Source organism: Balaenoptera physalus (assembly GCF_965194825.1).
Source record: "Balaenoptera physalus genome assembly, chromosome: 10".
In the NCBI taxonomy this organism is placed as follows: domain Eukaryota; kingdom Metazoa; phylum Chordata; class Mammalia; order Artiodactyla; family Balaenopteridae; genus Balaenoptera; species Balaenoptera physalus.
In genome coordinates this window covers 76,880,122-76,906,153 of record NC_138889.1, presented here as the reverse complement: position 1 = coordinate 76,906,153, position 26,032 = coordinate 76,880,122, and the positions used below count along the sequence as shown (strand labels likewise).

Below are 26,032 nucleotides of genomic sequence, written 5' to 3'. Positions count from 1 at the left end.
AGCACCTCAAGAAACCACTATATGTAGGCAAAAAATAAACTGAAAAGCACTTATTCTGTTTTACAGTAGCATCTTCCATCCACATAATTAATTCACTCCAAACAGACCCCCCTAACGCATCTATACATTTGTTTCCAATCTTCCCCAACCAAAGATAGCACAATGACTGTTCTAGAATCATCCTGATGAAGGATCCCAAATGAGATCTTCTGGGTACAGGCCTAAGACTTTCCTAGAATTGGTCTCAATAGAGCCTACATGGGCTCAAAATTTGATTAAAAAAATAGGGAGGATAGGGTCTTCTGTCTAAACTTAATAACAAACACAGGGCAGGGATTAAAACACACTGAAACCCCTCTCTTTGCATCTACGTTGCTGTCTCAGTCTCTTGTCAAAAAACCCCCTGGCAGTGACTACTTTGCAGACGAACTCACTTCAGAGCACACAAAGCCACAGCCCCTGCCCCGGTGCCACTGAAGTGAATCATCTGCAGCTCACGGATCTCTTTCAGCTCAAATCCTTGAGTGGTTTTTTTTTTTTTTTAATTATTTATTTAATTATTTATTTATTTATTTATGGCTGTGTTGGGTCTTCGTTTCTGTGCGAGGGCTTTCTCCAGTTGCGGCAAGCGGGGGCCACTCTTCATCGCGGTGCGCGGGCCTCTCACTATCGTGGCCTCTCTTGTTGCGGAGCACAGGCTCCAGACGCGCAGGCTCAGTAGTTGTGGCTCAGAGGCCTAGTTGCTCCGCGGCATGTGGGACCCTCCCAGACCAGGGCTCGAACCCGTGTCCCCTGCATCGGCAGGCAGACTCTCAACCACTGCGCCACCAGGGAAGCCCCTTGAGTGGTTTTCAGCGCCTTGAAGGCATAAGTGTCAAGCACCACAGGAAAACAGAAGAGTCAGGTATCGCTTAAAAACAAACCCGAGCTGATCCCTAGAGATGCTAAAACAACTTGATGTGCTGAGAGCAGCACCAGCTAGGCTCCGTGGTGAGGCGGCCTGTTCGGGAAGCAGACAATCCTGTCGCTGTTCCTACAGAGGTTTGCTCTGGTCTCAGCAACGGGTCACTCCTTTTACCCTTCAGTGCTTGCAGCGCTCACCTGCTCGCCAGCGTGGATGAAACGCAGTTCAAAGTCATGGTGTATCAGGCTTTCCCTAAAGGGTTCTTGGAGTGGACAGCTGTTGTCAAAGTGTGCCTGGCAGCCCTCCCCTCCTTCCCCTTGTAGTGGGACTCTTCTTTCTTGCAAGGAGTTCATTCTAGCCGGTCCAAGCAGGGCTGACCCAGCACCTTCACCCACCAAAGGGGTGGGCTTGTGACCAGGCCGGGCCAAAGCCTCTCCCTGGTCACAACGACTGATTTGGTGATGAGCATTGGACCCATGGTGGGCCAGAGTCACCCCTAAGAATTTCCTGTCACACTTGTCCAGAATGACATTCTCTTTCTTCTAGGTTCCTAAGCTAGAAGGATGAATCTGGGCGCCATTCATCTGCTATGTGCAGAAAGCTCCAAATATAAGCAAAGCCGAGGTAGGCCTGATCCTGATGGCACTGCTGGAGCACCTGGATCCAGCTGCGCCTGAAGCCTATACCTGGATGTTCCAGGTACCTGAGCCTGTATGCTTCCTTTTGGCTAAAGCTAGTTTTGAGTAGGTTTCTGTCACTTGCAGCCCAAGGCCACAATTATGGAATGCCAACAAGATAAGGCTATGTGTGAGGCTCCAACAGGAACATGCTACTGGTCACCAGGGGGGCAAGATCTTCATTCCTGCTGATGAGGAATGTTGGGGTGCTTTTAGAAAACCTCCCAGTTAGGAAACAAAGCTTGCATCAAACAACCCCAAAACTACAGTCAAGATTAATGCCTTCCAGGGAAGAAATAAGATACCGTGAAGGCTGAGCTTAGGACAGTGTTTAGCAATCTCTTCTTTAAGTGGTTCATAAAATATAGGAAAAAGGGGTTTTGCAGTCAAATGCATTTGTGTCAGACCGGATCACGCAGCTTTTTTAACAGCAAGAGTCAGGACATTAAAGGACAGAGGCTTTAGAGAACCTGTATGGGAATAACGATGCCGGACTTATTTGGCCGTGAAACTTTTTTTTTCCCAAAAAATACTTTGTGAGTCTAAAGTTCCACTGAACTTTAGCCTCGGGCGTAGCCTCCCTAGGTGATGAGGCAGTTGGAAGCTCGAGCAGCATCGTGCGTGGGCAGGAGCTTCATTGCTTCCGCAGGGTGTTCCGAGCAACTCCCCTCTGGCCCACAGCACATCGTGGTTCCCCATCTGTAGAATGGGACTGCATCCAAGGCTCGCCGGCAACAGTAACTCACTGGTATCAGTGGAGCCCCGTTTCAACAGGCTTATTAAGATTCCATCATCTCAGAGTCATAAGGCCAATGGCACCTTTTGTTATGTAATTTCAGCAATAAACTAAAATTATTTGTTTCCGACGGTCGCTGAAAAAGCTGAAGACCGTTCAACTTGCTTAGGTAAGAGTAACTGCAGTGGATGGGGAAAAAAATACAACCCACATATACATGCACAAACAAAATCATGGCCACAGGTTCCCGTGCCAAGTCACAGAACAAAACCTACAGTTCTGGAAGCTCCCACCCCTGCAATGGGCTGGATTACCTTTGACGGCCACAGAGATGGTTGTGTTCTCTCCAACCAGGTAGCCACAGGGAAGAAGCTCGGGGGTCTCGGAGGTATTGCTGCGCTTGATGTCCCCAATGCTGTAGCCGAGGACGCTATCAGAGTTCAGCCCCAGCTGACTCACGGGGTCGACGTGAATGATGTACTCCTGGACAAAATAAAGACCCCGTCAAAGGTGTGGCGAAAAATCTGCCCAAGACCCACGTCTTCACTGGGTGATTTACGGTCATCTTCTCCTCTTTCCCAGCTGATGCCTGAGTTGAAATCGAGCTGTGGAACGAGGGGCAGAAGAGCTGACTTTCTCTGGGGAGGATGCCCTCGTATCACAGGCCCCTTAAGGTACAGATTTATTCGGTTAGTGATGGGAGGGTGGGAAACCCTAACAAGATGGTGAACAGTTAGTCTGGATGAACCACGCACGGAAAAGTTAAGCTGCTTTTCCTATAAGTTCAGCTGAAGTCTTAAAGACATTGGGGCCTGTGAATGGTGCTGGAAAATGCATGAAAAAGTAATTCTGCCAAGAAATCTCTCCACCAGCCCTTTCTTTTGGTTCAGGTCAAGGGCCATATAATGACAAAGGGAACAAAACCCCGGGCTGCTAGAAAAGAGGAGCTTAGAGTTTTAAACAAACAAACGTGTGTTTAATTTGGAAAGTGTTCCATCTTAGATGAGTGGCCGGAATGTTTTAGGTCAGTGAACTTGGAACGAAGTCCATGGGCTCTGTGGTAGCCATACGACTGAGGTGGAATCCTGATAACAAGTCTCTACCTTTAATGGTTTCACTTCCTCACGTGTGACGCCTCACAGGCTCTTGTCAGCCCCAACTGTGGTCTTTCTAATCCAGGGATGTCCCAACTGCCCATCAGCAGAGATAAGATTTCGGCTGGGGCAGCAGGCTTGGTCTGCTCTAAGCCATTCCTGTCTCTCACTCCGTCTCATTTCTACAGACTGGTCTGTCAAGATGGGAAGCGAGCTTGGGTCAAAGAACAGAATTTTCTCTCTGTGAAGCCACCTGAGTCTAGATGCTAGGAGACTAGAGTATACTAGTTAAAAGTCAGGTTTTGATATCAGACCAACTCAACTAGACCAATGTGGTCTCTGGCACAAAAAATGTGGGCTATTATTAATACTCAGGGGATGTGATTAATGAACACTTCTGGTTATTGAACTACTTCAGGTCAATAGAAAAAAATGTACCAAAAGCTTCTTTCAAATCACCCAGTACGTCAGGGTTCACCTAGATGCTCATTAGTAATTCCTCCTGTGGCAAACACCCACTCCAGTGATGTGATTAGAATGAACAGAAAAATAACTGTGCCAACAGCCTTGACACCAGCCACGGATCAGAAGTCAGTGTCACGCATAGCACAAATCACAGAGTCTGAAGTGTTGGCATGGGACGCAGGGTAAGTTGGATCAAATCCCCCTACCAAAATGAAGGGTGGAAACATGATGTCGTAGCCCCAGAACACACGCTGCAAAACATACTCAACAGGACACAATTCTAAGGTGAAGAGAATGTAGACATTAGCAGTTCACTGTGAGAGGCTCATGTAATCGCTCAAGACCAGGAAAATGCCTCTCCCTGGCTGGCCAACCACTGCCAAGGGCAGATGAGAATAGTTGGTCCTGTTACCAGCCTATACTTACCATCCTCCTTCTGTTCCCTTGAGGGCCAGGGGACAAGTCCCAGCAACATAAGGATGTGGGAGAGGGGACAGGCCCGATGAATGACCAGGTTCGGGCCACAAACCGCCCTTTCCCTCCCGAGGCCCAGGCCCCCGCTCGGGTGCACTGCCGTAGCTGTCTTCACGAAGCACTTACTTTGAATAGCCGTCTAACCACCCCGTCGAGCACGTCCCACTTCGTCTTGCCACTAACTCCAATGCAGCCGATGAGGAAGAGGTGTGGTCTGGAATCCTAAGGGCAAGGAAATGTCCGCAGGTGAAAAACAGGTGGCTCCTTTCTGACTCAGGTTAGCAGAGGACTCAGATTGTCTTAGAACTCCGCCAATGGTTTGAGAGGGGAAGAAAAGTCCTATTTGTTTTAACACGAGATGTAACTTGGACTGAAAGCAATGGTCTTAAACACTTTCCTCCCCTATTGCTAAAACAGCAACCCGTGGGTTAGGAAGAGAGGATCTCCTCTCTGGAATCTAGAACCTTCTACCGACTGTGCACCTCATATGGTGTATAGATCACACATCCTTTGCGGGGAATGCTCTCCCCTCTCCTTTCTGCCATCTCTCCCTTTCCAAACCTTGCTTACCAACTCACCTCTTCCAGGAAGCCTTCAATGATCAACCCACCAGGCTCAGAGCTCACATTGCTTCAACAGTTCTGTACACAACTTATATGATGATATATTCTGCACTTGTTTATTTTTAGGTATTTGTCTTATTTGTCTACCAAGTTTGTCTCCTTGCTCGATCTTAAATTCCTTCAGGATGTTTTTATTTTTTCTTTTCTTCTTTTCTGTTTTTTAATAGTATTGATTTCTTTTCTTCTAATTAAAAGTTAAAACATGTCCAATTCAGAAAACTAGTAAAACTCCAGGAAATTCACAAAAAATAATCTTTGTTCTACTTCTTTTGCCTCTCTGCCCACAGGGCTCTGCATAGTGGGGGCTAACTGATCACACTGATTAAAGGAAACTAATAGAACATTCCATTTTGTTTGGTTTTAAAATATCTGACATGCTGATAAGAATATAGAATTAGGAGAGTGGAGGGAGGTGGGGAGAGGAGGGGGTGTATTTGGCGGTTAAGCAAAATCAGCAGAGAAAAGAGCAACAGTCTTGAAGTGAGATGATCTGGCCCCATCACTTGCCTTACAGCCTTAGGTAAGTGATGCTTGGGTCTTGGGCTTCTCAACTGTAAAATGGAGATGATAAAATCTGGGCAGCCAACCTCATCTGGATGCTGTGGTGATCCAGAACAAGACAATTTTGGAAAGTGACAGACTTCCGTAAAATGTAAGATCTATCTGTTTGTGTTGATGATCATTAGAATAAAATGCCTTCACAGATACCACTTGCGTTTATTAACAGAACGTTATAAGAATGGACTTCCCCCTTGATAGTCTATCACTCTACCAGCTAAGCTCTGAACTATTTTTTGGATCTTTCTAAACTAGATCATGCTCAGACCCCTGGCAGCTCAAAATCCTGGGGCTACCCTCGTCAGTGAGACTAGACAGCCAGCCACAAAGTAGAATCCCCTGGCAGAGAAGTCTGGCTGCAGACGCTTTGTTTTGATGGGCACTGCGGGCTCCCAAGCTCTCAGAGCCTATGACAGCGTGTTGGCTAAAATACTCAGAACTAACAAGCAAACAAAAGCCTCAAGGGACTTACATGAGGGGCTCAGGAGGTCTTTTCCCACTTATCTGAGAGATGGTCATTCTCAGAATCCTTTAGATTTAACTGACGACTAAAAATCAACTTTGACTGTCAACCCTTGCCCTCATCCTAAAACAGTCTCTGACGCGGGTATGACCTCTAGACACTGGAAGAGAACAGAAACTACTCAGAAAACTCAGATTCCCAGCCTCAGTGAGTCACGGTGCCCCACCATCTTCACTGCTAGCCACCTGTGTGCTCCTGGGCTTGACCACCTCTACCTCCCAGTTTCTACTTGGTCAGCAGCCTCTGATGACTGGATTAAAACAGGTGCTCTTGGTCGGATGAATCTGGGTGGCTTACTTCTGTACCTTCCGTGCTAAATGTGCTTAGCTGCCTTTGAAGTGCTTTGGGAATATACTAAATTCAGAAAAGCCGTTTCTGACTGATGTTAGCGTTTAGTTAGATACTGGAAAGTGGTGCAGTGTGGACCATCTTTAGAACTCTTTACACACTTTTCAAACACGAGAGACAGGGAGGGGCCGTTGGCTCACTTTCACGGTGGCAAAATGCTGCTGGGGAGTATGGTTAGTTAGGGAAAGCGTTAGTACTATTTGCAAATCACCTCAGAGCCTGAGGTGATGGGGCGTGATGATGGAATCACTATGCTAGGTAGTTCTACCTGGGGAAGGGACAGGCCAAGCAAGGTAAGGGATCCAACTAACCTCCTTCCACTTCATTTCCTCCTGAAAGCTGACAACTATCTTAACATGCCTGCCTCCTTCCTTCCGAGCCGGGCATTCACCAGTGTCATCCAGCAACATGTCTGCGAATGGAAAACATCAACAGCCTTAGGCACACGGGGACAGCAAAGCCGGCTTCCTGACACCCCCGCTGCTTGTCGGCACAGCAGCGGGACAAACCAGGTGTCGTGGTGCAGGGGAAGTGGGATGGGGGGTGGCGGGGGGAGAGGGCAGAATGGAGAACGCAACCACAGAAACCAACAGTGGACCAATCAAGGAGCCAGCGGGCTGACGATGTACCTTTGCCAAATGGAAGTGCGAGGGAGACTCAACCAAAACGACAGCAAGAGCAGCGTCATGGATAATAAACCAAAGCATCAGCCTCGATATGCTTACACACAGACCTGTGTGATCTGCCTAGATCACATTCGCTAATTATCGAGCCAGCCTGAATCCAGCCCCAAGGCAGGAAGGTCATAAACCAAGCCAGCGTCCCAGTCAGCTTACCAAGGGCAGGTGGGGCAGGGGGCGGGTGGTATGCAGCATACAGCTTGCACGTCAGCCTCTCAAAATGGATCAAACAGAACTCAGCATGGTGGGCGAGGGGATCCAAGCTCATGGCTTGGAGAAGTTGGGGCGCTGGAGCAAAGCATGACAGCAGTCTATTGGCTGGGCTCATGTTGGTAGCAGACGCACACCCACACACACGTACACCCTAAGCACACACACGCCTGCTGCCTCTCCATTTGATCTGCTGATCTGCTCATCTTGGGGCTCCTGCTTAGAGACCAGAGTGCCAGCTGCAGGCCCTGTGACGTTACTCACCCAGGCTGCTGGACTCAGCGAGGTTCAGGCTGTGCTGGGAGAGCCCCATGGACTGCCTTGGGGAGGTGGAGAGGGACGCCTGGGAGGGCGCCCGGCTGCAGCCACTGCCTTGAGACTCCGACTTCAGCCGGTCGTTCTCAGCTTTCAGCTTCTCTATTTCACTCTGCGAAGGGTAAGGGAGAAGCTCACTTACTAGGCGGCTACCATGCGAACAAGTCTTTCCTGGAGGAGGGATTTGAAAGTTCCCTGCGGGGATCAAGTACATATCCCAGCCATGGAGGCAGAATAAGTTACACCATCAGAGAGATTCAACAGTGGTCACTGCCTTTGCTGTATACACAAGACCTCTCTCTTTTGGGTTTTTTTTTTTTTTTTTTTGGCTGTGAGGCATGTGGGATCTTAGCGCCCCGACCAGGGATCGAACCCGCACCGCCTGCATTGGAAGGTGAAGTCTTAACCACTGGACCGCCAGGGAAGTCCCCCCACAAGACCTCTCTGGCACAGGAGGGTCCGAGAGCTGGCCTTTGACAAGACCTCGGAAATGTTTCCCAGAATCTGGGTGGTAAGTGGAAAAAGTCTTATCTAGGAAGTTTGAAAACTCTGGGTTTCTCAACCCAGACCTTTACTGCAGGACTTCTCAGAGCCTTTAATAAGTTGGTATGCATTGTGAATCTGAGAGGGGCACATAGTGTGCAGCATTTCCCAAACACTTTTGATCAAGGAGCCTTCTTTTCACAGAGTTTCTTATGGAACGAGCGTTTCACGGAAACTCCTCTGGGAAACGCTGCTCTCCAGTGAAAGCCGATTTAGTAGAATCCACAGTGGTCTTTCATTCCATGAATACTTATAAAGAACCTACTATGTGTTAAGCACTGGTCCTACATCCAGAGAATGGGATGCAAAACAGAACGGCTCAGAGACTCAAATGCCTTCAGTCCGTGTCAAACGGTGAGAGGGGCCGTAGGAACAAATCTATAGGGATCCAGATGAGGGCACTACACTAACTCTTCCAGCTGCAGGACGTGGAAAGGCTTGGCAGAGGAAGAGGCGTCAGGCTGAGCCTCGAGGGAAGCTTCCGATCTAGATGTGCAGAAGGCTATCCCAGCGGAGGGCGCCTGGCAGGAGCATCTCCTCCCCGGGCAGCCCAGGGCTCAGCCGCTCTCCCGGATCTCACCTGCATCCTGTTCATGGCCTCCCGCAGCTGGTCCAGCTGGTGTGCAGAGCTGAGGGCTTCCAGGCGGATGTCGGTCAGCTTCATCTCCTTGTCTCTCAGCTCGTTTCGGAGCTGCATGACCGTCTCGGCTTCACTATCCATGCACTCCGAGATGCTAGGGAAAGAGGAGTGTTACTGACCAAGGCGGCTCTGAGTTCAGCTCCTTTAAGTTCTCCACTGACCACCACGTCATCATCAGGTTTGTTAAAGAGTAACCCTGTATAACCAGCTGCCCGGTGCTTCCCGGAAGTGACAATATCAAAAGCACCTGAAATTCACAGACTTTATGACTTCTCTACACTCTTTCTTTGCAGAGCTCTGGCAATCTGAATGGCTCCGGTATGCCTTCCAGCCAAATTCCAGTGATCTAGGGATAAACAGGAGCCAGCAAAAGGGAATGGTAACCTTGGGGGTTTGAAACCCTCCGTGATGTGTACACAGCTGGGCCCCTATAAAGATACAACATGGCCCTTGATATCTAAACCCACTCAGAGAAATGAGGTCAACTGTCTGTTGTAAAGATTAGACACTCCAGGGTCAGAGAGCTGAGGGTGATTTTTATTTGCCAAAAACGGGAAGAAACCTAAAGATACGGGTGGAAGATGCTAGTCTGTTTCTGGTCACATTCTAAAGCCCACTCCCCTAAAGGTGTCTAGAGAGAGAAACATTCTTTTATCCCCCCACCCCCCCATACTGCTTAATAAGCCCATGGCAAGGAAGAGAAACATCTCAGGTAGTTAGCAGAGAGTGATGCGACATGAAAGCCAAAATTTTATCTGAAAACATGCAACAGTGTAGTGAGCTGTCCTCCTTCCCCAGCTGGACACCAGATCAGGAGACTGTGGGACCCTGTGAGTCCCTCTGTTTTAAGAGGTGGACCTTCCAGGCTGAGTTCCTTATTCGATTACTTAGGTTTGCCCTTCAGATACTGGCAAGTCAGCACAAACTGGAAGATCATAAAAGTCATGATGAATTGCAATGTTAGAAAAGATAGCTTCTATTAAAGAAAAAAAAAAAAAAAGTTCTGTTGATTTCAAAGATTATAGGAGCTGAGGTGTGGGGTGATCCAGAAGAGAAAGCTTTGACACTTCTTGGAACTAAAACAGAAAAAAGAAAGGAAAAAAAGCCCAAGTTCATGAAGTTACAAAGCTGAAGCTGATTATCTCTGAACGACATGGTGAGCACGTGGCCTGTGCAGAAATAATCACTCGAGCCCTCTCTCCAGGACCCAAGTACTGGATCTGAGGCCAAACCAAACCTGACCTGTGAAACTGGGAGAGGGACTGGAAATGTTAATTGCCAAAGGAGAACCATGATAATTGTTAAAAAAAGATGTAATTGTATTTCAGGGGCAGAAAGGACTAGAAGAAAAATGTAACGCCTGAACAGCCAAATCTTTTTGTGGCTATTTTCTTGACCTGCACCCTGAACTGTTTTGAGAGATACAAAATCATCTCCTATTTTAAAAAGTTGTCAGCATCCAAGAAAACTTCTCCACTTCAAAATCTGAAACCTCCAACAGACCCTTGAAAAACCTTATAATTATTCCCATTTCATACCTATGAGAAACTGAGGCCAGCAAATTTGGGACTAAAAGGGCTAGAGAAACAGTAATGTCTTTAGAAATCAGATCATCCTCTGCCCCCCGCCAACCCCCCAGCTCTCTGTGCTTTGGATAGCCTGTGGTTTGCAGGGTTTAACTATACAGTCATACTTTCTTTGGTTTGGGAGGTTTTCGAGGGGAGCTTGCAAAAACTGGTTCTTTCTTGGGAAAGGACTATGGTTTCTGGGTTTAAATGGAGTGTAAAGTCTGAACAAAATTCCACTGTGACATTCTGGTCTTAGCCAAACCATGTCCTGCATAGATCTCGAAGATTCCAGTTCACTGCAGAGAACAATCAGCCTTAGTCCACCCTGTCTGTCTGTCTGTCACACGGCAAGGCGCTTTGCTCCAGTCTCCTTCACGTGGCCTGTGCTTTTTCCCCCAGAAAGCTTTCTCAGCAAGAGAGACAACATCTCCTCCACACCCACTTTGTGGAATTTATCACATGGGTTACTTTGTGAAGCTTGGCCAAACAATGACTTTACAAAGGGAAGCAAACTAAAAGGAAGAAAGTCTGTCTGGAGTCCAAGGCCCTCCCGTGTCCCCCACAAATCGGCCAGTTCTCAGAAGCACAGCACAGCGAGGCCGCACAGGAGGGGTGTCCTACAACAGACATGATGTTGAAAACAAGCCCCAGCTAAGAGTTAGTCCCCCTGTGCCTACTGCCCAGGACAGAGCCTTCTCCCCTGGTTCTGCCGAGTCACTGATAATCACTCCCTGCGTGGCCCCTGGCTCCCCTAGGACCAGGGTTCTTCTCTGCCTCATTTGTAGTATCTGATCACACTGATCGGCACATAATGTTTCCTGAATACATAGACCACTGTGTCAGGCATCTGCAGCGTATTATTTAATGCACTACGTACACTACTAACTTTCGGGAAGAGACACTACAATTATCTCCATTTTAAAAACGGGGAGGCTGAGACAGAAAGAAATTGACATGCCCATTAAAAATGTGAGAATCAGAAACAAGTCTGATGGGTCTGCTTAACTCCAGGGCGCAAGCTCCTGAACTTCACCCAGCAGGCATGGATGAACACACACTGGTCCCCTCTATGGACCACTTACTGAAGCAACCTGATGTTAATTTTTCCTACTCAGCCCCTAACACTTAATTCCAGCATATTCCTGCCGTCATGCCCAGGAGGCAGGGCTGGGAGCATACCTAACTTTACACACCCTAGTGTGGGAAACACTGCCTTCCCACACGGCCATTCCTTCCGCCCACGGGGTAGGAACTTTTCTGAGCCCCGACTCCTCTGCCTTTGGTTTCTTCTTTGAACACCCTCTCGCGTCTAGATCTGCACATTCTTACAAACCCTTCAAGGCTGGAAAGAAGCATTTGCTCTCTGCCCACGCTTTGGAAAACCAGACCCAAAGCAAACACCTCCAGCGTGCATGGATTCTGTGGAATGTCAGGAAAGGGCTGCCGAGCCAAAGGGTGGGCCCGCCTGCCCCCCAGTCCCTATGGGGAAAGTGGTTTGGGGGAGCGCTCCTGCTACAGGCTCCAGGAGCCCCATAGGCCGAATGCATCGCTCCTAGGCCGCCCAGCAGCTTCTGGCCCAGTGACTACTCCCGCCTCCAAACAGTTTCTTCTCTCTGCTCCTGGGTTTCCACCCACCTCGCTGGCTGCTCTACTTTCTCTTCCTGAACCTGAGATATGAGAGAGCCCCAGAGCTCAGTCCTTGCCCCTCTGCCTCTTCGCCATCTCCATTCAACCCCTTGGAGAATCCCTCCAGCTTCCCAGCTTTCGAAACCACCTCTGAGCCCACGTCTCCCAAATCTCCACCTCCAGGAACTCCAGGCTGGCTGGCATTTCCACAGGGATGTCTACTAGGCATCTCAAACTTTGCACGGTCAAACCAGAGCCACTGATCCCCACCTGGCCCCGTGTGTGTCTCCCACTCATGCCAGAAACAACGCCACCACACACCCAAGTCCTCGAGTGGCAAGTCTAGGAATATTCAAGGATGATCTCACGTTCCTGCTGAAAACTCTCCAAAGCCTACTTATCACACAGGAAATCAGCCGCAAATTCACCTTGGCTTCAAAGCCTCCCATGTCCTGGGCCCCGCCTCTGCACGGCAGGCCTTCCTTCCCACCACTTCCTCACGTGCCTGTGACACAGCAGCCAAGCTGGTTGCCCCCCCTTTCTCAGACACACCGGGCCTGCTTCTGGGTTCTGTCGGGAGGGCTGCCCCGCTTGCTGGCAGGCAGAGTCGGCCACGGGTTTACGACGGCCCACCTCCTTCCCCTCCCGGGCACGCTCATGTCACATCTTCCCGCCAAGGTTGGAAGCCCTGCTCAGCGGACTGTGGGAAGAGGCCTGGTCCACGACACACGCCTGCAGGGCCTCCACACTCTCTCCCCTCCCCGCCTGCTGGCTGGACACTCAGCAGAGGACACGGGCCCGCAGGACAGAGGCAGCCTCGGGGCCGGCATCACCACACGGCAGGCCGCCGGCCGATGAAGGAAACCTGTGTTGGGTCTGGAAGGAAGCAGAGATCAACAGTCACAGGTAAAGGCGCTGACCTTTGCGACTGAGTTTGTCACAGCAGCTAGTGTTACCGACGAGAACTAGCCAGGGGTTCTTCCTGGCACACAGATCTCGGCTGAAACGTCATCTCCTCGGAGGGGCCTTTCTGGACTACCCCGTCTGCAGTTGCTGCCGAGGCACTCTGTATCCCAACACACTGTTTCAGTTCCCAGCATGAACGCTCGGCACTACCCGATTCTTCTAGTTTATCCAGCTTTATGTGCTTAATGCCCGTCTCTCCCCCTGACATATAGGGTCTACACCGGAGTTGGGACTTCATCGTCTCGTACACTGTCGTCACCGGAGCCAAGAACAGCGCCTGGCACGCAGCAGACCCCAGGAGTGGAATCAGCTCTACCGTGTCACGTCCCCGCAGGCCCTAATCCCCAGGGGTGGTTAATATTCTCTTTGGTCTCTCCAGAACCGTCTTGGGTAGTGTCCTGCTCACACGGGCTGTCGTATGAGAAGTTTACACCAACACATAAAGAACAGATGAGGAGCTCCTTTTTCTCCTGGCCGGGAAACAGACAACTGGATTGAGATGCTCTGGGATGATGGCAGGTGAGTCACAGGCAGCTTGTCCTTTATTTACCTCTTGGGCACTCTTCAGGTCAAACAGGACTCACACTCCTGAACGCTGGTCTAACCCTCACGCCAGCACACAGGGCCTCAGGCGGGCACTGCACTCCAGCGCTCAGCACTCCCGTCCCTCCCCCTGCTCGGGGTTCGCCCTTGCCCAGGACGGAAGCGCGCTCAGCACTCCCCTCCCTCCCCCTGCTCGGGGTTCGCCCTTGCCCAGGACGGAAGCGCGCTCAGCACTCCCGTCCCTCCCCCTGCTCGGGGTTCGCCCTTGCCCAGGACGGAAGCGCCCGTCGTCGTCCGCAGGGCCTCCCTCTTACCAAGGTGCTCCCCGAGAGGAGAGGAGCTGCTGACCTAAGTAAAGCAGACACCCTGACAAGGCCATGCTTCACTGGTAGGTGGGTTCATAGAAAAGCCAGGGCTCTACGCTCTGTCTCCTTGCTTCCACTGCCTGTCTCGTGTGCAGTCCGTGCAGGCGACGTGCTACCAAGGCCTGGCCCACCGTCTCACCCGCGTTTCCTGCACCCGTCTGGTGAGCCGGCTTTGGGACGCTGGCGCAGGCTGCTGTCTTCTGCGGGCAGGCTGGCTGGCTGAGTGGACCTGGGGACGGCGCCACAGACCTGACCTCCTGAGATCGGAAGGAGGTTGCCCTGCACGCACGGAATCTGACCCGGCCTTCAGGAGAACCCATGATGCAGATCCCACTTTCACCGGTGAAGAAACTGAGGTGTCCACCACTACCCCACCCCACTGTCCAACCCTAGCTCGCTGGCTGTTCTGACCCCAGCCACAGCGGTCCTCTTCTCCCAGGCACTATCTTATCTCGCGGGAACTGCCTTTGCAGACCACTTGAGCTCTGGTTCCTCTTTCACGTCTCGCCTGGTTATGCCAAGGGCTCTGATGGAACTCAGCCCTAGCTCTGATTGCCCTATTGCAGGGGCAATTTTTTTCACCGCTGCAGGGAGTCAGCTGTGCCACCTTCTGAGCAGACACCTGGGTCCCCGCCTGGCTGTCCCAAGCCATTCCTGACCTCTTCTTGCCTCTAGATTCTCGGCCTCATGTTTTGAGATGGGGCACAGGACTGTCTCCCTGCGCCCTGATGGAACAATGCTCAATGGGTGCTTGGTGGAAAGCACGGGAGGTTGGCTGGGCAAGAGCAGATGACTCTTCCCTTCTGTGTACCTCTCTGCCAAGGGCAACAGCACCTAAGCCAAGGCCAAGGGAGCAATTGCCTGTCTCACTCAACCAGCTGTGTTCCCAAAGGGCTCTGTACAAACAGACTCATTTACAGTCGACTGGGAGAGTTCATGGCGATGAATCACTCGACGAAATATAGAGCCCTTTGGTAAAGAGAATCGTCACTGAATCGCTCTGTTTTTTTAAACGTCTAATTTCTGAGTGCTGACCTCAGAGAAAGAGTCAACACTAAATGTTGATCAAAGAAGAAAAGTGTAATCTCTCTAAGCCCCGTCACCCAAGTGAACCAGAATTTCAGCCCAAACTGCCAACACTTATACCATCATCTCCCTGTCAGAGCACAACTGGCTGTAGCTCTTCACATCCACTTATCTTGTTCAATCCTTAGGATAGGATAAGGAGACAACCACTATCCCAATTTGACAAAGACATGGAAACAAAGAGAGGTTAAGCCGTTTGCCCAAGACCAGCCAACTAATCATGCACACCGAGGCCAGCAGAACAGAAACTCGTTTCCTTTCTCTTTTAAACTCTCTGGTCCTAAAACACCGAAAGAATATGCACAGTCTTATGAACGCAAGACACAAAGGACCCCAAGGAACATAGCAGGACTCCTAGCCATTCCTATTGGAGAGGGTTCCCAGGGGCCAAAGATGTCATCTGACCATAGTGACCCCGGCAGACAGACTTACAGAGAATTGGAGTGAGAGTTCCTCAGCAGGGGAGTGGAGCCCATGGAACCGTTGTGTGGTAACTTTGGTGAGGAAGGCAGAGAAGAATCCGTCATCTCCTCAATGTCTGAATGAGAGGATGCCGACTTGGGGGACTTCTTCTTCCCGAAGGCTTGCTTGAAGGAGCTGCGTAACTGAATACACAAGACCGTCAGCCTGGCAGGAGCTGAGACCACCCCTTAGGCCTCGGCAAAACGGAGACATGCAGAGTGAACAGCAAATTACTTCTCCCACGCTTTCCCCCCAGCAATGAAAAAGGTTCCCAACAGCTCTCTCGAATCAGTGCATTAAGGGAAGAAGAGTTATCTGGTGTTGACAGCTCAGGGGACTGGACCTGTGGGTAACATTCCATGCCTACTCTCGGCTCAAGACTAGATGCCAACAGCAAGACAGAGCCTGGCTCAGCAGATGGATGTCGGGAGGAGGAGGTGACACAGCAACAAAGCGGGGTGCTCAGACACGGTGACGGATGCGGATGAGGTTAGTCATATCAATGGATGGGTTAGCTTGGTATCTGATATTCACGTTGGTCTTGCTTACCTCATTGACCTGCCAGAGAAAACGCAAGCAAAAATGGGGAAGGGGAAGGAAAAAAGACAATTTTTAACAGAGAAAGCCAGTGACAGGGAAAGCTTTGGACTTTTCAGACATGACATGGCTAATGATAAACACCATACAGAGAGGAGGTTTCCGGTAGGATCAGGAATCTTTCAAAGCATTAAGGGCATCTTCCTCTATCATGGAAAGAGAGGAAGAGCGAGTCTGGAGGCCCCTACCATCCGAGCTCTGCAAGCTTCTCTGTGTGGTTGAAATGACTGTCCCACCTTCCTATACTCCTCACTCTTTTCTGGCCTTTTATCAGTCATCTCTAAGCCTTATTATTATTATTACTTTTTAGCATGTCTTCTTTTCTTAGCAAGGGTAGCTTCATTGCTGCACTGGTCCCAACATGGCTGCATAGCTCTTTGATATATATACTTAGGAGCCCCCGCTGTCCTTCTATACAAGTAATATAATAAAAGCAGAAAATTAGCTGTCTCGCTTCTTGCTCAAAAAAATGATATTTTAAAGAAATGTATTAACCATATTGGGAAAAAGGAACTGGTATATCACAGATTCCCCAAACCATGAGATGGATCTGAAAATTCTAGTGAGAACATAAAGAATTTAAAGTGCGATGTCTGCTCTGAAAGCCATGATAAGCATGTATTTTTCTAGGCCAAAAAATAAATTTTCATCTTGAAAAATGTCTTTTAAAAAGTAATTTCCTTTTTCTAAAGTCTTTTTTTCCTACTGAAAACGTATTCTGGGCATTTTCTTAGCCATTGTGAAATTCAGAAAATGGGCCATTCTGAAATAATGAAAATTGTCTCTCATCAAAGTTTCACCCATAGCAAACTGCATGTCCAGCTTGTGGGCGAGTCTGGATCCCATTTCTCTCCCATTTCCTACTTATGGCCATATTTCCAGAGAGTAGTCACAGAAAGAGAAGGATTTGGTATACATCAACCTAAATCCTTGCCTCAACCTCTGGTAAAATGCCAGGCAGAAGAGGAGATGATAAAGGTTAGACAAAATTAAGCTTTGGGATTCTCTAAGGATGCCAATTATCCATCCTCCCCAATTGCACTGGTAACCAAGAGTTGTCTTAAAACAAACAAGTTTTATTTCCTGAATTAAAGAAAATGGATAATCATGATTTTTCATAGAAAATAATTCTCATCACTTTGATAATTAAATCAGACCATATTTATCAACAGCACATTAGAAACAGTAACATGAGTTAATTCTGTTTGTTTAAGTCATAGCAAATGAGTTGACTAAAAGCCATTAGTAACGTAAGGAAAAATTTAATCAGAACAATGAGAGGATCACACTGAACTGGCCTTTCGGCTTGCCTCCGACGCGAGTCATCAATAAGCAAAATGACTAAATCCTTGACTCCTGCATCACTAGACCTCGCCACCCATCCAAGATAACACAAAATGAGGGGGAAGTGCATGAATGAATGAGGAAAATGAAGCTACTGTGAAAACACGATGCTGTCAGCATTGACAAATGGGGTCCTGTGAGTCCTGGCCAACTTCAGATCAACCTGGGGTGTCCCTGCACTGAAGTCGGGGAGCAGCAAACGTCTGTCAGAACTGACTGCCACAGCTCTGACAGCAGAACTAAAAATTGGATGGGGAGAGGAGAGTGGAATTTCCCAAGAAGAATGGGAAAAACTGTTCAAGAGGCCACTGTATGGAAGGCCAAGTAGCTCGATGGGATTATGGAAGCATGGAGAAACACTGCATTGGACACTGGTTCTATTATATTTGCTATTCTGAGGTATGACCCCCGCCTCCCCCCCCCCCCCAGTTTAGAACCACTCACTAACTGCTAACAACTACATTATGAAGCTTTTACTTACAGCAAATGGTCAAAAATTTTTCAAAGACAAGGGTGGGTGATTTAATGCTATCATAGGCAATTATGTAAATAAATAGATAAGGACTACGGTTAACGATGGGATAACTAGTGATACATATTCCAAAAAAGACTTTGGAACTAAGGAAAAAACCACTTAAGAGTAATTTTGCTCTAGTATCTGGAACTCTGTGGCCAGCATATGATGAGGAAGAAATGACACACATGAAATGAAAGATGAGGGCTTCACGTAGTCTCATGAAACAGAAAAACTACAAAGAGGTCGTTATTTCATAAATCCTAGGGTTTGGCTGAGCACCACCCTGATTTCAGTAGAAACCTGTCCACAAGCCACTTCTCTGGATTGACTCCCAAAGGTCTATGTTGTGAAGTTAAGAGCTAGCCTGGGCTCTATCTGGGGCACACTGTTTCCTAGCCTGACTCTGCTAGTGCCCATGAGAGTCTTTGGATGCACACTTACCCAATTCTTTCTCTTCTTCTTCTTTGAATCACTCTCTATGTTGCTGCCCACGCTGGAGTGACTGGTGGCACTGTTGATGCTGGAGACGCTGTCGGAGGAATGCTGTCTGCGGATACGGAGGTCTGCGGACTGGGAGGTACCATTTCCTGAAGACCCAAGGCAGGACATCAGGAGCTGCTGACTTGAGCCCCTTCCTTTGCCCCAGGATTTACACCTAAGTCCACACACCCAAGGACTAGGAGGTATTTCCCATTAGACATCACCTTCTGTTCCGTGATGCTGGTTTTAAGGTCCTTGGGTAGCTGAGTGCTACGCCCTCTTTGGTCAATTAAAGGAGGGCTCTCTCCATTTTACAAAACAGAAGTCAGGGGAGGCTTAGAGGTCCCCCCACACTCACTCTTTTGAGCTAAAATGCGTCTGTGAGTTGCGGCAATACTCATCTGTGTCGTGAGTGCCCCCTCCTTTGCTCTCCCCGCTCCTCCCGCACCAGCCTTCTTTCATGCCCTTGGACATGCCAAGCCCATGTCCTCTCACCACCTTACAGGTGCCATTCTCTCTTCCTGGGATGCTCTTCTCCCTCTGCTCTGCCTGGCCAGCTCTTGCCAATCCTTCCCACGTCACCTCTAGCCTCGCTTTTCCAGGTCTGACATTTGAGATAACAGTGGTACCAGAAATAACACTGCCCAGAACGGTAGTGAGACCAAAATAAAGTTTGCAGACAGTGTTCCTCACAATCACAGAACGACCCTGACAGCCTGGTCTTTAAGAGCACCGGTTTCAGGGGCAGACTTGGGTTCTCGTGCCATTTCTGTTTCTCACACTCTGTGGCCTCAGGATGGGACTCTCGCCTCTAAAATTCAGTATTCCCCTCAGTACAATGCGGACAGAACCAGCACTGCACTCATAAGCGTGTTGTGGAGAGAAAATGGAATAATGAAATAATGTAAACACTGAGCACGGTGCTTAGAACACAGTGAATGTTCCATAAATGTTAACTCTCACTATTACTTTTCTATCGGTTCTCTTGATATCATTTTCTGGACGTAACTCCTCCTCATGCCCATATCTCCCCCCACCACCCAAGTAAGATACACAAGGACAAAGCAATCCTTCCAGAATATTTTCCGGGACAAATGAGAGACGAACCCATTTCAGGCAGTCCCAAGTCAATACGTAAACATCAAAGCATTAGTGACGTTAAGGCTATGAAATACTTTGACACTTTGCCAACAGAGATATATTTTCTTCCATTTTGAGATACATCAGAGAAGAGGATGAGCTGGAACAGCTGTTTTCCTAGAGGCTGGAAGTAACTGGATTAAGTGCCTTCTAGGACCTGTCCGACTGACACGGACACCCACCCTCTGGCAGGGAGGTTGCATCATATATTGTCAAGGGAGGGTTCCTAAGGGCAGGCAGGTCGCTGGTCTGAGGCTGTTTCTCTCCCTTTACCTTTGCAGTTGAGCTCTGGGGTGTTAATTACCCCATTAATGGCCGCCTGGGCAGCTGCGTTCTGTTTCTTCAGCAGCTCAATGGTTTTTCTTAACTCATTCAGTTCTGAATCCTGAGGAATAGAAAAAAACCAGTGGTCATCCCCAAATCATTTTGTACCGAGTTCAGCTGAAGTACAACTTAGCGTCGTCAGCTTAGAGGAGGGTAGAGAATGAAGGAGTTGCAGGAAACCTTTGTGTCAAACATCAGGTTGAATCAGTTTTCAATAGGCACATGTGAGTACATCAACGCAGAAAGAATGGGACTAAGATCTGTTGCCGATGCAGTTAACTGCCACTCCATCTAGGTCACATTTTCACTCAGAAGACCTATTCTTTCAGATTCAACTCCAACAGTCCCAACAAGCACACTAAAATCTATACAACTCTCTGGAATAAAAGAGGATAATGTTTTTAGGTTTGTTGTTAATTCCAAGCAGGGAGGGAAGAAGCATTCTTTCTGCTTTACCTTCTGCTCAGCCGTCATGGTTAAGCTCTGGAGCCTGATTGTCATGTTTCCAAGACTCTGTTCAAAGGCCGCCACGAGGTGAGCCTGGAGGGGAAAGACACATTTCCCTTCAGTTACATTATCTTGCAAGGTAGGAGTGCCTAAAGGGTGCCAGGTCTTAAAGACGGAAATCCAAATGGAGCCACGTGGGTTAGCCCCTGTCGACTTCTTCAGCCTCTTGAGCCCTACTCCTCACCACTCTCTGGGATCCAGTTACTCTAGACTTTCACGTCCTTCACTCCCCGTGCTTCTTCCCACCTTAGGGCTTTTCTGCATGCTTTCCCCGCTGCCTGGAATGCTCTTCTCCCAACTGCCTCCCTAACTGATTTTTACCCATCCTTCTCAACAGACCTCAGCGCATGCCTTCAAGACACCCCCAGATTGGGTTGGTTCCCTCCTATTCACTCCCACAAGCACACTGGACTGCTGCTGATGTACGCATGGTGATATCACAGTCAAAAACACACATTCTTGTGATTGCTGATTTACGCCGGTCTCCACTACACTGCAGGATGACCTTTTGTTCCCCAAGCACCAAGCTCACAGTAGAGCCTCACGTTGAGTGTGTTTGTAGGATAAATGAACAAAGTGGTTGGCAGATGTTGCTTGTTATAATCCTGGTTAACAAAAAGCCACCGAAAGGCCCATCTGCTACCTCCTTAGAGAACCTGCTCACTGTTTTCCCTGGAGTTATGACTTTCCCTGGGGCTCCCCTGCACTTTTGTATCCCTATTAGAAGACGGCATCAGACACACCATTATTTTACGTTTTACAAAGACAGTTTTAAAAATGCCGCCAATTATAGTTGAAATATGCATCCAATTTTCAGAGTTGTGAAAAACATGAAAAAAATATATACCATAGAATTGAGAAATGTGATGCTTCCCTGTCTGCCCCTTTCTCTGAAACCCTCTTCAAGGGCAAGATGCAACTCTGTGTCCCAACACTAAGCCTTTTTCCTTCTTCCACAGAGCAGTAGGTGAAATATTAGTTAGTTGACCTAGGATCCTGATAATATTGTTGAAACCAAGGATAAAGAATGGACAACTCATCTAATCCTACTGGCCTCAGTTTCTTCATCTATAAAATGGAAGCAATATCTATGTTCCTCCCAGGGTGATTGTGAGCACTGAATGAAACAGTATAGTTGAAAATGACCTATAAACTGTTAAGGAATTGCAAAACACAGGAATGGCTAGAGACTGCAGGGAAAGGAAGGGGTTTGGGACTGAGAAAGTGACAAAAGATACAATGAGAACACAGGTGTGGAGACATCAAGAAAGGGTTCTAGGAGCGGGGTGGGTAGATACACAGAAGGTCACAGGAGGAATCAGAAGGACCAGCAAGATACTTGAGTCTTGGGAGAAGTGAGATCTGATGGTTCTGGAAACTTCTAGAGGAAAAGGTGACTGACGCACAGAGTGAAGAAGACAAGGGTGGGAGAGAAGCTGTCACCCTGTGCTGTGAGGAGGGTCAGGGTCAGTGGACATTACAGTTTGAGGAGGAGAGACTTGACAGGTGAGTGAGAGGCCTCGGTTACTGGACTTCATCAAACAGGGAGACGGAGGATAAGACATCTCTAGGATCAACTGCTGAGTCTCTTTTCCATTGGCCGTAGGAACTGGCAGGGAGCAAGGGCACTTGAGATAGAAATGTTAAGTGGACTGGCCAGCTTCTTTCTGATTGCACGCTCTCTCTTTATTAAAAATTGAGAAAATGCCTTTGCATTTTAAAATAAAGAGATATGCTTTAGTTTGCCCAGGACAATGTGGTAGAACAAAAGCCAACCAATTCAAGACATTCACAAAGTGAATGAAGCCAGGACATGGATGTGAAAAAGAATGACTGCTACCCTTGCATTTCAAAGGAATGACAAGGTCAAATTTAAATGACCGAATTTCCATTTATTTCAATTCTTCGTTTGATTGCCCCAAGATTCTATTTGTGGGCATTCAAAATTTCCCTTCAGTTAAAAACAAAAGCAAAAACCTGACCCCATGAAGACTGCTATCAAGAGAGTGTTTTTGCAACTCAAGAAGGAACCACATTCGCTCTGAAGAACCAGAGGATAGCATTTTGCTGGCGAGCAAAAGGACTGACTTTGTGTCATGATCTCGATTATGAAAATATGGGCCAGGAGGCTGGTTTAGAGCCGCACAACAGCCTTCTCAGCAAGCAGCATTCTCGTATTCCCAGGAAAACAAACACAAGTGGTATAAAAACACTCAGAGAAGGTGGCTTTGAGTAGTTCGTCCTAGAAAAACAAACACAGCTTGGCCTGCGAGAAAGATGGCAGACAGTAAAACACGTTAGCACTGCTGGTGGTGTGTGGCAAGACTAAATATTTACTTTAAAACAATACTGGGGCTTCCCTGGTGGCGCAGTGGTTAAGAATCCGCCTGCCAATGCAGGGGACACAGGTTCGAGCCCTGGTCCGGGAAGATCCCACATGCTGCGGAGCAACTAAGCCCGTGCGCCACAACTACTGAAGCCCACGCGCCTAGAGCCCGTGCCCTGCAACAAGAGAAGCCACGGCAATGAGAAGCCCACGCACCACAACAAAGAGTAGCCCCCGCTCACCGCAAGCAGAGAAAGCCTGTGCGCAGCAACGAAGACCCAACGCAGCCAAAAATAAATTAATTAATTTAAAAAAAGAAAAGAAAACAATACTGGATTCAATGGCTTTTGTGAAGAGCAAAACGTACTTCTGAAATAATAATAATATGTGAGAGATCTCACTCTTCTCGATCAGAGAGGATAGTTCCAAATGGCCCAATGTAAGGTCCCTTGGGGAAGCATGAGGTCACTGGAGGAATTAATCCAAGTTCACTGATAAGTAAATTACTTACTATTTTTTCATTAGTAAGGGGCAGCCATTGGCAGCTGTAATTCTTAACTAGGGGAGTAGCTCCAAATCACTTGTCAAACCTCACATGTTTCGAGGAGACCCGTGGCTCACGGGGTCTGGGGTAGGTGCTGGATTCGAATGCATGCATCTGGTTACTGAGATGAAGACTACCCACAGAAGAATACCTCTGCCGTCTTAACTAGGCTCTAAGCCTCAAATTTCAGATCTAACATCAATTTCTGATCTTCTTTGGATAGAGTTACCGACGGAGGAAGAAGTCAAGGAAATAAAGGATTATAAAACACACAGTAGCCTAGTATATTAGGGTTTTGAAAAAAACCCCAAAGATTTCCAGAAATGTAAGAGAGCTCGGGAGAATGAATAGTTATGGGTAGTTACCAATTATTGAGCCTATAATCAAGGTCAGGCACTGCGCTAGGCACTTCAAGCGCAGACTTTAAAGTGAACTGGAAAGATTCCTTGAGTAGACTCAGGCTCAAGCCAGGAATTATGTGGGCAAAAGCTGCAGATAAATATCAATTACCTTCCTGGTTCAAAGAAGACAAGCTTTTGAAGTTGCTTTTCATTTTAACAGCATGCTGGGAGTCACGCAGGTGGCTTTCTGACAGGCTCACACACACGGATATGTGATCTCAAGCTGGGTTGTGTGCTCCCAAGCAGGAAGCCCTGCCTCTGAGGCATCTCAGCACCTTCCAAAACCTCAGGCCCTGCCTTCTGAGCCTCAGCCCTCGCCAACTCACGGCTCTGCGCCTCCTTTATAGACTGATCTGATGGGGTAGGAGATCTCTGCCTCCACTCTGACCCCTCAAATCCTATAACCACACCACAGTTAGGAAGCTGACTTAACCACCTAACAGCTGAGAGCCTTCATGATGTGGCCTGACCCTTGCCTTTCTTCAATGCCTCCCTCCTTTCCACTTCCTTCTCCCCTCCACCCCAGCCTCTTCCCCACATCCAAGCCATAGATTCTAATTACACTGAGCTATTTATAGTTTCCAAATGCACCGTGGGCTTTTGCACGAATTACTCTTTGGTTAGAGTGCTGTCCTTCCCATGCATCCTCCCCTACACAGCATTCATCAGATGTCACCTCCTCCAGGAAGCCTTTCCTGCCTTCTTCCAGCCCCACCAAGACTGATCTAGGTGCTCCTCCTATATATTCCCGCAACCTTCACCCTTTATTGCTATCACAACAGCTATCATGTTATAGCAAAACTGTTTTGTCTCTCTGCTGTACCAGAGAAAGAACACTAAGATGACAGTGATTGTGCCTGCTTTGCTGTTGAACCCACAGTACCCGGGGCATAGTTGGCACTCAAACAGTTGCTGAATTGAATGCCAGTTGGCAGTGCCTCCTGAACACGTACTTATGTATATTATAATTACAGAGCAGTCAGCTATTTACTGTGGAGCCTTAGATTTTTTTTTCTCTTAAGATGAAAATTTTCAGAAAGAGAAAGGGAAATGAACATTTCTGAGCACTTAATCTAGTTCAGGTACTGATCACATGACACCCCTGAGAGCTAAATATTATCATTCCCCGACACACAGATGAGCAAAGGCAGGCTCAGAAGTTAAAGAATTTGCCCAAAGCACAATGCCAGTAAGTGTCAGAGCTGACACTCACACCCACGATGCTAAAGCCTATGTCTTTTTTATTATACCACACTGCTTCTATAATGCTCAGAGGCAGCAATGGCTACCGCCCTGGGTCTGTACTCACATTTGCTGTCAGCTGGGTGGTCAAAGCGGAAACCTTCTCCTGGGAGGCATCCAGCTCCCGTCGTAGTTTGCGAATCTAAAGATAACAAGGGACAGAGTTACTTGCTTTGGGAGTCTACTTACAGGATGAGCTGGGAGAAATAACTGATAATAGCGAAAGACGAAATCCAACTAGCCAACTCTTCCTTACCTCTGACTGGCATTTTTCTTCTGGCTGTAAAGAAAAACATAGAAGAAATTAGACCAGTTGAGGAACTTAGAACAATATAATCCTGCCTACAGGAGTACCATATTTGGACACTTAGAGCAGTCTTAAAGATTTATTAGTTTCTTTCCTGATGGACTTTTCTGGATCAAGTGGTTCAATTAATATGACCAATCAGGAAGGCCAAATATGAACAGCACATTATTTTAAGAAACTAGAAAGGATTAGGAAATACGCTCCTGTTTTGGTTGTGAGGAGCCCCTGTTCCCAGGTGGAGATGACGACAGGGAGAAGCTGGGAGGAGAAGGGGATAAGCTAGGGCAGAGCTGCCAGATTTAGCAAATAAAAAAACAGAACACCCAGTTAAGTTTGAATTTTTTTTAGTTTAAGTATGTCCCATGCCATATTGGGGACATACTTATACTAAAACATTATACGTTGTCTACCTGAATTTCAAATTTAATTGGGCATTCTGTATGTAATCTGGCAATCCTACCTGGGAGGCAGGGAGGACGGCTCATAGATGAATTCTGCCCCATTTTATCCCTCCCTCTCATCTCCCTAGGGCACTGAAGCAGAAACAGCAGCAGGTCAGGAAGCTTCCCGAAGTGAGGGGGGCTGGGAAGCCCTGTCAGCCAGCCTGGTGACTCCCCAGGTTGTAAGGATGAAGGTGGCCTGTACCTTCCTGCTGCTCCATCTCTGGTCCCCCAGTTACCTGTGACCCTGGGGAGTAAAGACGAAGCCCGTAGGCCCTCTTGCTGGCAAAGCCTGCCATACTGGGCCCTGGGTCTGTGGTGACACAGCAATCGGCCAGTCAGAGACTACGAGCTACTTATCTCTTCCCATAGGGGGAGCCCACATGGGTTGGGGGAACTATTCCTTCTCTCTTCTGGGGTTCCCGGGGGGGGGTCCATAAATGAAGAAACCCCCAAC

The 26,032-nt window shown here is 48.2% G+C and overlaps 1 protein-coding gene across 14 annotated transcripts in view; it reads right to left on the bottom strand.

The window, feature by feature from the left end:
• The window catches only part of NAV2 (neuron navigator 2), a 761,975-nt gene that overhangs the window by 33,573 nt on the left and 702,370 nt on the right, over positions 1-26,032 (bottom strand). For all 14 annotated transcript variants that reach the window (XR_014267924.1, XR_014267925.1, XR_014267926.1 and 11 more), the window contains 11 exons: positions 25,085-25,108; positions 24,896-24,970; positions 20,265-20,348; positions 19,758-19,869; positions 18,306-18,451; positions 15,377-15,549; positions 8,731-8,884; positions 7,557-7,719; positions 6,714-6,814; positions 4,477-4,572; positions 2,632-2,800 (listed from right to left, as the gene is read on the bottom strand). Coding sequence is in view for 4 of the 14 variants with exons in the window: in XM_082476565.1 (XP_082332691.1) it covers positions 2,632-2,800; positions 4,477-4,572; positions 6,714-6,814; positions 7,557-7,719; positions 8,731-8,884; positions 15,377-15,549; positions 18,306-18,451; positions 19,758-19,869; positions 20,265-20,348; positions 24,896-24,970; positions 25,085-25,108 (1,297 nt within the window). In the remaining 10 variants the exon portion in view is untranslated. The remainder of the gene's footprint in view (positions 1-2,631; positions 2,801-4,476; positions 4,573-6,713; positions 6,815-7,556; positions 7,720-8,730; positions 8,885-15,376; positions 15,550-18,305; positions 18,452-19,757; positions 19,870-20,264; positions 20,349-24,895; positions 24,971-25,084; positions 25,109-26,032) is intronic.